Raw genomic sequence first — 12,152 nt, forward strand, 5'->3', positions numbered from 1 at the left:
TGCCCGGAATACTAGAATTTTTTTTATACGATCATATTTATATCTAGTGATTAAATATGTTGGAAGGGTAAAAATATAATATTGTTTTCAGATTTCTTTTTATAAGGAATACAGTTTGTTGTTTCGCACATATCATTGCATAATTTTAATTGCTAATCTATTTACTTATCTATTCGTAATAATTATAAAAAATTGATATTTTACAAATATTCGTTGAAACAAATACATCAACATTTTATATACTATAATTTATTTTTTATTTAGTACTTATCTATTCGTAATAATTATAAAAAATTGATATTTTACAAATATTCATTGAAACAAATACATCAACATTTTATATACTATAATTTATTTTTTATTTAATAGTAGAAAAAAAAAAGTCAAAATAAATTATGTCAATAGCATACACGAGCAAACTATGTTAGTCCATCTAATCTATTGATTTGAGTTGGGATGTTGAAAGAGTTATACACCATTTTTCTATCATCTTACAAACTAATCAACTCCTCTATCCATTTCAAAATGAGTGTCGTTTCAGCGTATTGCACACATATTAAGGAATTGAATGAAATAATCATTAGACCTAACATTTTTACTAAACTGTCCTTACTTTATAAGAAAAATACAAATTTAAAGTTGCATTGTAAATTGTGTGAGAGAAAAGTTGGAGTATTTATTGAGGGTAAAGTTGGAAGAAAAAAAATTAAAGTTGTATTGAAAATGTAAAGTGACATTCATTTTGAAACAATTTTTTTTAACTAAAGCAACACTCATTTTAAAACGAAGAGAGTACTATCATTTGCATAAACACAATCATTTAAATAAATTAAAAAAATTACTTTGTAGGAGAAATCTCTCTGAAACATATGCAAATTGTTATGACAAGTGAGTTGAAAGTCTCTAATTATTTGTAAAAGTCAAAGTTGACAACGTATAAGTTAGAGAACACAACTTCAATGCTCGGTGAATTCTATTTATACTCTTAACCTAATATAGATGATGGCATGACTCCTCTCATGATCCACCCTAATATAGATGATGGCATGACTCCTCTCATGATCCACCGATAATACCTATTTATATAAAATTAAAAACACATATTTTACAATTTATTGAATTAATTTGTATTTATTTAATAAAAAACAATTAACTTTTCTTTATTTTTTTTATTTGTATGAAATATTTATTAATATAGCAACCTAAAACAATAATAAATTTTAAATTATAATTTATTTTAAAATGAAAGAGAACTCACACAATGGCACATTATTTTTTGGATGAGAATAAATTGGACCAAAATAGGCTTTGTAAAATCCAAGTTTCATCTATAAAAAAATAGCTTAAATGCAGTTTCGACCTTTTTATTTTGGTAAAACAACGATTTTGTCCCCTAGTTTTAACTGCAACTTCGGTTTCCTTATTTTTTTTAATTTTATCAAACCATAATTTTGATCATTCAATTTGATGCAGTGAGAATATATTAGGTAATTTGACATGAAAATGACGAGCCCTAATTGTCAGGAGTCTTCCAAAATAGCGTTAAATTGAATCGTTACCAAACACAGATTTTACAAAAGCTGATCGCCATAAAATTGATTTTTTTTAAGTTACAGTCTAAAATTAACATGTGAAGAGAAAAGTCTCATCAAATGAGAAGCGCGATTAACCTGCTAGTTCACTTCACCAGCACAATAGAATTGGATTCTCTTATACGAGTTATGTAAGAGGTCTCACAATTAAAACTCATTGAATATTAATTCTTAAAAAAAAGACTTAACTGAATTTTGTTGGTGAGATCTTCCATATAACTATCATGTTTAAATAAGACCAACTTACAACAAATCAATCGATTTCCAGATTTAGAATGTAATAATATGATGTCACACATGTAAAACACATAATGCCAGAAACAAGTAACAACGAATGAGTTTCCATCACAATACTAAAACAGCTCCACAAACTAGACTAAGGAAGTCCGGTATAAAGATAAAATGTTTCATGTTTTTGTGAATTGAGGATAGTTTATCAACACAGACCTCATGTTTGGTATACTACATGATGCTTTTCAGTCCAAAGTGTATCAGCGAGACTGCAATGCTTCTTGAATATGTTTAACAGCGCTGTCGTAGTACACAAAGCCCATAAACCAAAATTCATGATTGTCAACGGAGATAATCTGTATAAATTTTTCAGTAGGGTTGGCTTTGCTTGTGGATGGGTTCACTGCTCGCAGCTGATGCAATGGAATGACCACCTAATGCATAAAGATGAAAAGCGTGTTTGTAAATATTTCCAAACAATAGAAAAAATATGACTGAAGATTAACATTTCTTCGTCAATGATACGTTCAAAAACAGAACCCAAACACACCATATAAGTGTGGTCACTAATCACAATCCGAAGATAACATTTATTCTCATTTTCAATATAATCTATTAAAAATCATATGGTAAAATCTTAACTCTTTAACTAGCAGAATTCAGGATACAATGAGTAAGCATGGGATAAGATACAAGCAAAGAAGTAACCCACCTGAGTTAGCTTCCACTCCTTTATACTCTCGACATCAAAAGAATTATGTGTATGGACATATTTTGAGTCTTAATTTAAAATTTTGAACCAAACCAATATCGAGGAAACATATATGAAATATGGATACTTGATAAGAATTTGGGACAGAGATGCAAGGAACTCTTAAAAACTCAAGGCTTGAGCTACGATTCAGCCTAGTTAAAGGTTATAAAATTTAGGGTCCTGCTAACAAGTGTTGTCGGGGTTAGGGGCTTGGGGAACTTGTTAAGGAAGAAACCAAAAGTAGTAGGTTTACGTTGGAATCAACAATTTTTAAGCTTTTAAAAAGTTCAATTCACCACGTTTTACCATTTCTCAATACAATATTTCTATTTTTGTTCTCTTAAACAATGCTCTAAAGGCACTCTTTAGCATTTCCCTAAAATTTAATGTTATTTTACATAAACATAAATTGTTTGTAAATTTGATATATCTCATTAAATTGTAACTATATCAGCAGAAGCCAATCAATATTTATAAAAATATTTCTGTAATCACAGCAAAAAGGCATAGACACATCTTTCCTAATCCCTTTCAATATATATTCTTTCCCCCACACACATCATGCAAGAATTGCAAATTTCCCCTCTCCAACCAATGTTATAATCAGATAAGGCATCGCTAGTCCTATTTAAGAGAAGCCTTTGCTCTATTCAGTTGTCTATTATCTAATACTAATTGTACATATTCATCTATCACATTTCGATCATCTAAAATAACACAGCTTCTTAGTTTATGACGAGGCAACTCCGCCAATTCAAAAAATACAGAGGTTGGATTAGACACATCTTTCCTAATCCCTTTCAATATATATTCTTTCCCCCACACACATCATGCAAGAATTGCAAATTTCCCCTCTCCAACCAATGTTATAATCAGATAAGGCATTGCTAGTCCTATTTAAGAGAAGCCTTTGCTCTATTCAGTTGTCTATTATCTAATACTAATTGTACATATTCATCTATCACATTTCGATCATCTAAAATAACACAGCTTCTTAGTTTATGACGAGGCAACTCCGCCAATTCAAAAAATACAGAGGTTGGATTCAAAAAACCAACAATATCATCAACTGGGTCAACACTAACATGCGGCAACCGTCACCTTTTCTAGACAAAATACAGAGGTCGGATTAAACAGAATCTCTGCCCTTTTTGGATCTATTTTGTTTCTGTTCAAATAATGAATCAAAGAGTGTGTAGTAATGAACTTCAACCCTTCTCACAACACCATGAAGAAAAAGGTTGAACAAGTAGCTATTTTTTTAGGTAGAGAAAGACTGTACAAGGAGCACTAAGGTAACTAGATTATGATGTATCCCAACTGTATTCGAGTAGTGTTTAAAATGTGGCGGTCAATAATTCCTCGAAAAGAATATTGGAGCATACTCCCTTCCCTATAAGTATTGTACACGTACCAGTATCGGATGCGGCAACAAAACCCACTTATACTCAAATTTGGAGTACCTGGGTTCATAGGTAACATGCAAGACTACCGTAAAAAGAATCCTTAATTTCAAGAAATACAACATAACTGAACATGGGAACTGACCAAACAATGATATTACTTAATATCCCGAAGGGTAAACATCCAAATTAATTTCAGCAAGCACCTTTCTTCGAATTCCGAAAGTCTCATGTTAATTCAGAAATCCTCAAATGCTGGTGATATTAGTCGTTAAGAAGGACTAACATGACTGATATTTGAGGTTCCAAGGGACTAGTGTGATTTTCACATTCTCTAAGACTAATGACTCCAACTAAATTTCTGGGACACAAATTGAGGGAGTATGTGTCAATATTCATAAAATTTTGCTATAGGAACATGCACTTGAAATTAAATTCTATTAAAATAACAATTACCTCTAGCATTAAGAAATAATAATAGAAAATGATGCAGTAATGCAGTATACATATCATGGTACCAAATCAGTTATTAAAGAACAAACCAATAACAAGCAAAGGAGTTCCATTCCGACGATTCGAGTTTACCTTATAATAGCTCCATTGAGTCTGGTCACCAGTTTGGTAAGAAAGTGGGTTATCGCTACAGAATGCGAGCTTAGCAGTTGACAAATACAAGACTCCCATGACAGGTCCAGCAGAGGTGGAGAGGTAGCATGCATATGTTTTAAGAAGTTGTTCCTCCGGTACAGTCTCAAAAGTTTGTCTAAAGATCTTCTCATAACCACCTTCTGCCAGAACTTTTGTTCCCTGAGCAATCCTTCCTACAGCAGCATCAGCAAAACTAGGACCCGTTTTCACTGTTTCATGGAAAGTCAAAATAGCTCAAATGAATGTAATTGTTTAGACCAGTTTACTTTCGTGTTTTCTGTTTCCATTTCCAGCTAGAAAATTAAAAACAAAACATTACAAAAGACATTATAGATGTTTTCAAAAATACAACAACCAAGCTTTATCCAATTAAGTGGGGTAGGCTACATGGATCAAACGACGTCATAATGTTCTATCATATATCATATCCTTATCCAACTCATTCATCTCTAGATTTTTTTTTAATAGTTTCTCTTATAATTTTTTTAGGTCTTCCACTGTCTCTCTCTCTAGTGTTTTGAATGGCTTCATTTGATATATTCTAATTACTACAAAATTTAGAGGTCTTCTCTCTACATGTCTAACCTCCAAAGCACCTAAGCCTAGTTACTAACATCTTTTCTGCAATATGTGCCACCTCAATTCTCTCTAATCCTATAATGTTTAGTCTTACCACACATATCCAACACAACATCCTCATCTCTACTACACTTATTTTATTCTCGTGTTGGTTCATTACCGTCCAACACTCCTTCACATACAACACTGCAGGTATTACAGCTTGAGCAGTATTACGAAAAATGTAAAGATATTGTTTTGAGTATTTCCAGAAATGCAAACACATCCTCTCTAATTAGCCTCTATCTTCTCTTGATCACAATGAAAAAGGAAAATTCATAACAAAAACTCCAGCACAAGCATACAAAGTAAAAATTTCCAATATGAAGAAACCTAATAAATAATCAACAACAGTGCATGTAAAAAGAACCAAGAAATATTTATTGGAATAGCTTAAATGAATTTCAATAATTGGAAGTAAAAAAAAATTAGGATTGATGATACATACAGTGTTGCCACATGTTTCCAGCAAGATCTTCAGCCTTCTTGGTAGCTTCGGCGGCTTTCTTTCCCCATTTACCAAGAACATCTTTCACCGAATCTAAAGTATCTGCGAAATCAAAACTTTAATTGAGAAACAAGAAATGAATACGAAAAAAGGGTAGAAAAAAATAAGAGAGAGAGAGAGAGAGAGAGAGAGAGAGAGAGAGATTACTCTTAGCAGAAGTGGGTGCGGGAACTGGTGCTGGAGATACATAAGGATTAGATTCGGCGGGCATGGTGGTGGCAGCATCGGTGGCCCGAGATTCAGTTGCAACGGGTGGTGGTGGTGGTGCGACGTCGTTTGGGTCAAGTTTGGGATATGGAGCGTAATCAGGGGTGTGAGAGTGAGAATCAGAGTCTTGGGGTTTGGGATTGGTAGGTTGATCACCAGCACTACTCATATTGTTGACTTGAGGATCGGATTTTGAGTTTCTGATTGATATTTTCAATTTACGTGAATACGTGGGTGGGACTTGAATTCAAATATCAAAATGATGATGATTCAGTTTGACTACGTGCTCTGCTCTTCAACGATCTTTCTAGATCTTGCCGTTCCACTTTTACTTTTTTTTTTTTTTTTAATTTCTTTTTTAAAAATTATTAGGAGTATCATGGTTTATTTCGTATTGCTAAAAATGACACCGTTTATTATTTTAAATTAAGGATAAATTAATCAAATGGTCCCTCAGCTAATTATAAGTATTCATTTTGGTCTCATAAGGCTTAAAATCATCATTTTGATCCTTCAATTTTTGCTTCAGTTTTTAAAAAGGTCTATGACTGTTAACTCTAATCTAAAATATCTACAATGGATCAACTTAAAGAGTGTTCCACCATATATCATATTAATTATTTTAATTTAAATCATTTTATTATTTTTTAAGAGAGAACCATTAGATTACAAATATCTATTTTATCTTACGATGTACCACCAACACGTAACTTTTTTTTCTTTTCATCATCTTCTTCTTCTTTCTCTTCTCCATCTTCATCAATCATATTCATATTTTCATAAAAAACTTTAAGCAAAACCCATGAAAAAAAACCTTTCAAATTTTTTTTAACCCCAATTTGATTTTGTTTGATTTGAAGAAACATGAATTAAAAAAAAAATGAATTTCTCCAAACTCTCTTTTCTTCTTCCTCAAATCCTCATCAACCTTTTTCAGATTTTTTTTACTTCCCAAAGATCTAAATCTCTCTTCATCGTCATCTTCTCTCTTCTTCTTCCTCAGATCTCCACCATCAATTTGCTTCACAAACCTCACAATAGTAACAACAATATTTGTTTGCTTTACGTATATCCTTCACAAACCATCATTCACTGCTTCCACTAACAGATTTGTTTCCTTTATATGGTTGTTTCCTTTAACAGATCTAAAACGTGTTGTGCAAGAAAAATCGCAACAAATCAAAACGTGTTATGGTTCGTGTTTTATTGATTTCTGGTATCGATTTTAAGGTTCTGGTTCGTGTTTGGCATCTCAACAAATCTGCAGGAAAAGTCGCAACAGATATGGTTCCTCTATATAAAATTCTGGTTTGATTTCTGCTTCAACTCCATTCGATTTCAGCTTCTACTTTGTGTTTGAGCTTCTTCAAATGAATCACAACATAACCACACAAATAACCTAAATCCTAATTTCCTCTATTTTCTCTACTTTAATGTTGACAACAGGTTCATGGGTTTGGTTCGGATTCAGTTTTGATGTCTTCGTTGGTTCATATGTATTTGAAATGTAATAGGACTGATGATGCGCAAAAGCTGTTTGTTTGATGGTACGTGTGAGAGAGATATGATTGTTTGGAGTGTGATGATTGCAGGGTATTCAAGATTGGAGAATGTTGATAAAGCGAAAGATGTTTTTTGTGATGGTGTTGTTGAGGGTGGCGGTGGTGGAATCTCGTGGTGGTGGTGTTGAGGTGAGAAGAACAGTTTTTTTGGTGTTGTTGTTGTTGTGAGAGAGAAGAACAATTTTTTTTTTTTAAATGTGAAAAATGGAATTTGACGGAAGAGAATAACGACAGTTACTTATTTGATGGAAAGGACTTTTTTGAAAATTGAAGGACCAAAATGATGATTTTAAGACTTATGGGACCAAAATAAAACTGATCAGGCTTAAATCATCTTTTGGTCCCTTAAGTATTTAATTGGGCTTTGGTCCCTTAACTAAAAAAAACATTGTTTGAGTACTTTAAGTTTTATTTAGTCTCGTTTTGGTCCCTTCTGTTAGGTTTAATAAAAAACTGTTAAGTGCTGACACGTGTCACCTTGTCTTTGGCTCTGAGGATTTTTTGTTTGCAAAAAAATATATTTTCTTTTATAAAAAAAATATTTGTAAAAAATTCCCAGAACCAATGACAAGGTGACACGTGTCACCTTGTCATTAGCTTTAGGTTTTTTTTTTAAATATATATATTTTTTTTAAAAAAATTGTAAAAAAAACTCAGAGCCAATGACAAGGTGACACGTGTTCAGGAGTTAAATTTTTTTTTTAAACCCTAACGAAAATCTAACATAAGGGACCAAAACGAGACTAAAAACTTAAAGTACTCAAACAATATTTTTTTTAGTTAAGGGATAAAAGCGATATCAATTAAATAGTTAAGAGACCGCATTTAAGCCAAACTTATAATTAATTTAGCCTTGAATTAATTGATTCTAATAAGTTATAGATAGAGTGATTTATGTTGTATAAATTTTGGCATAGAAATTTGTGTAAGTGTAATTATTACTTTACCTTTACATTTGTTTGATTTATGTTTTCAAGGTAAAATGTTTTATAATAGATTCTTTAAAATGTTTTTGAGGTAAAATGTTTTATAATGGATTCTTTAAAATACTAGGTCCTTATTTGAATATATCTTTAAAATAAAATTATAATATTAAAAATATGACATTTAATACATGATTTAAGTATGAGTAGAGTACTAGAATGTTAGCCGATCAAAAGAGAAAAAGAAATAAAAACCAATATTATTAAACATGATATTGAACATATAATTGAAGAGAAAAAAATCAATATTTGTCATACCCCAAATTTTGACCTAAGGTCCCACTGACACACGTCTCCGAACTCGGACCAGACTCGCATTTCAGTGAAAAATTCGGCAGGGAGGTATTTTGAAATACCTCATAAAGTCCCGAATCGGGCCCTCTTCTCTCAGTCTTTAATTATTTATTTCCATCTTTTAATTTAGAACTCTAATTTTAATTTTAGATTAAATTTCTTTTATTCCCATTTTAAATTTTCCTTTTTAAAACCAAAAATATAGACATTATCCTTTTATTATTTTTAATTTTTTTTCTTTTTAATTAAAATCCCAAAATTGTCCAAAATAAGTCCAACAAAATAGTCCAAATTCATCTCAATCCTTATACACGTTCTGTTCCTTTTCCATCCCAATCCAAATCCAATTCACGCTTCCTCTGAAACAAATCCAGTAACAAACAGACGCATTTCCTTTTTTCTCCTCCACAAGCCACTGATTTTGTGCTCATCAGTAACAAATTCAAGCTTCAAACTCACTCTATAAATAGAGACCTGCACAACAAAGAAAGAACACGAAAAAAGAGAGGAAGAACACGGCAGAACCGCAACAACAACAACGGCATCGCACAAACACCCACACACGGCATCGCAACACGGCAGAACCGCAACAACAACAACGGCATCGCACAAACACCCACACACGGCATCGCAACACGGCACGGTAACACAACAAACACACGCACAGGCGCGCAACACAAGCACGCACGCGCACAACTCAACGTGAACACAGAACACGGCAACGCACACACAAAAGGAAATCGCGAACCAACACCATAACAAAACCGGAACCACAAGAAACAAAAAGGTATAAATCTCTTTCTTTTTTAGATCTAGACGTTTAGGTAAAGGTTTTGAGAATTTGAAGGTTAGAAGTGAGCAGAGGGAGAGAAGTAGAAGAGAAAGAGCAAAAAAAAATTAAAAAAATAAAGCTGTTAGGGTTCCGGCGCGGTGGCGCCGCCGCACTGGCCGGCCAACCACCGCCGGAACCCCCATCCCCTTCGCCGGAGAAGAAGAGAGCTAGAGAGAGAACAGAGAAGAAGAGAGAGACCGGTGAGGAAGAGAGAGAAAGAAAAAGAAAAATGAAAGAAAAAGGGCCCAACAGCCCTTATATATCCCCCAAACGGGTCAACCCATGACCCATGACCCGCGACCCGGTTCGTTTTCCTTAAGCCCAGTTCCTTTTTTTGCTTTCTGCACACCCCTGTTTACTACTGCACCCCACCTTGTGTTTGGACCATTTTTTTATTTTTTTTTCTTATTCCTTTTCGTATTTGTTTATTTATTTTTTAGCATTTTAATTTTTATTGCAGATCTTAGAATGTAAATAGGTTTTTTATGTAATAGTCATAGATTTTATATTTCTAACTTAGGGTAGCCGCGTTTTTATTCTTTATGCTCCGTTAGTTTAGCAATTATTCAAAAAACAACAAAAACATGCAAATAACCAAAAAAAATCACAAAAAGTATTTTTTATAATAAACCTTGATCCTAAATCAAGTGATCGTCCTTTTTATTTTATTTTCTTAATCAAACTTCAATCAATCTAATCATCTTTGAGTCCTTTTTCTTTAAAAAACACAAACAAGCTTATTTTGCCACTTGGCTTTTATTTTTAAAACCTTTTTCAAAACTAATAAAAAACACACAACCAATCAAACGTCAATTTCTACCCCGAACTACGAGGTTTTGATCCTTCACGGGTACGTAGGCAGAGGACCATGTCCTTTCAAACAATAAAAAATGTAGATAAATTAGGTCTCACTTTATTTTCTTTTTCATCACATTACTTCTTTCTTTTCAAAAGCAAGCAAGTTATAGCACATTAAATTAAATAAAATCAAGAGGTTCCTGTAGAGTACTACGGACATAAAGGGTGCTAACACCTTCCTTTTATGTAACTAACCCCCGAACCCTAAATCTTTTCAAATAGGGGTAGTTTGAACTTTTTTTCCCCTTTTCTTAATAAAATTAAATGTTCAGTCGTGAAATAATTAGTGAGTCAAAAGCTAATCAAATAGCCTTGATCTCCAAAAAATGACGCGACAGAAATGGCGACTTCACTGGGGACCCCCCCTAAGAGGGTTGAGCCTAACTTGGCTTTATTTAATTCTTTGTGCTATAACTTGCTTAAAACAAAAACAAAAAATAAAGATGGAAATAATTGTATATATCTTTTATCTTCTCTCTTTCTTCCTTTCTTTTTAAATATGAGTAGTGGGATAAAGCCCTACACCCGGGCTTGAGAGAAACATAAGATAGGAAGGTGGTATAACCAAAGTGCCTTTCCGAGAGTCAAGTCTCGTGTTTAGGTTCATGTGGTACAACCCCACTCAATGGAGGAATCTTGAAAGTAATCTATGTTGGCATGAATAGTCGTGTTGGCGTTATATTTTCAAGTGACCGTCGAAGTTGAGGACCTTTAGTTACCCTTAACCCATCTTAGCCTTTCTAGGACGTAGTGCGGTGGCTAATCAAGAGTAGTCTTGAATTAGTTGATACGCGATACTACACTCAAATGAAACCTTCCTACGGATATTATTGGATCAAGAGTAGTCTTGTAACCTGATAACATTCGGAGGTAGTTGATGACTTTGGGAACTGGATAGAACCCGTGATACAGGTACAAATGAAACCATAGTCCTTACCAAATGGGGGTTACTACCTTTAAACTCCAACATGATAAGCTTAACCTATGCATAATCATGCATACATGCATTCATTCATAATTTTTATCTTTTTTCATCAAAAATATCGAAGGGCTTATACTTGTTTTTGTAAATATCATAGGCATGGAAAGAAGAAATACTAGGAAGTTTACATTCAGGAAATTGGATCTAGAGAACTTAAAGAAGCTTGCATTTGAAGTAACTAGCTTGGAGAATTTTTGTGATCGTCATGGGAAATTGCTTGGTGTCCTCTGGACAAATATCGAGAAGGGGTGCTTGGAGACCTTGGTCCAGTTCTATGACCCTGCTTACCACTGTTTCACTTTTCCTGACTACCAGCTTATGCCTACCCTCGAAGAATACTCTCACTTAATTGGCCTACCCGTACTTGATAAGGTACCTTTTACTGGTTTAGAACCTTTTCCCAAAGCCGCCACTATTGCAAATGCCCTCCATCTCAAAACCTCCCTCATAAAAGAAAAACTCACCCTAAAAGGGAATCTCCCAAGCTTACCTACTAAATTTCTTTACCAACAAGCCTTCAATTTTTCCAAAACAAACAATGTTGAGGCCTTTTACTCTATCCTAGCTTTACTCATCTATGGCCTAGTATTGTTCCCGAATATTGATAACTATGTTGACATCCATGCCATCCAAATTTTCCTCACAAAGAACCCAGTCCCCACATTGTTAGCTGATATATA

General features: G+C 33.4%; 1 protein-coding gene across 1 annotated transcript; it reads right to left on the reverse strand.

Annotated features, from left to right (window-relative positions):
- Window positions 1-1,799: 1,799 nt before the first annotated feature.
- Window positions 1,800-6,270, reverse strand: LOC11431799 (GEM-like protein 1). Its single transcript, XM_003602905.4, has 4 exons — window positions 5,902-6,270; window positions 5,695-5,796; window positions 4,566-4,837; window positions 1,800-2,257 (listed from the first exon to the last, which is right to left on the reverse strand). The coding sequence occupies exons 1-4, from the start codon at window positions 6,128-6,130 to the stop codon at window positions 2,084-2,086; spliced, it is 777 nt and encodes a 258-aa protein (XP_003602953.1). The 5' UTR covers window positions 6,131-6,270; the 3' UTR covers window positions 1,800-2,083.
- Between the last annotated feature and the right edge of the window lie 5,882 nt (window positions 6,271-12,152).

This window comes from Medicago truncatula, chromosome 3 (genome assembly GCF_003473485.1).
Source record: "Medicago truncatula cultivar Jemalong A17 chromosome 3, MtrunA17r5.0-ANR, whole genome shotgun sequence".
NCBI lineage: Eukaryota > Viridiplantae > Streptophyta > Magnoliopsida > Fabales > Fabaceae > Medicago > Medicago truncatula.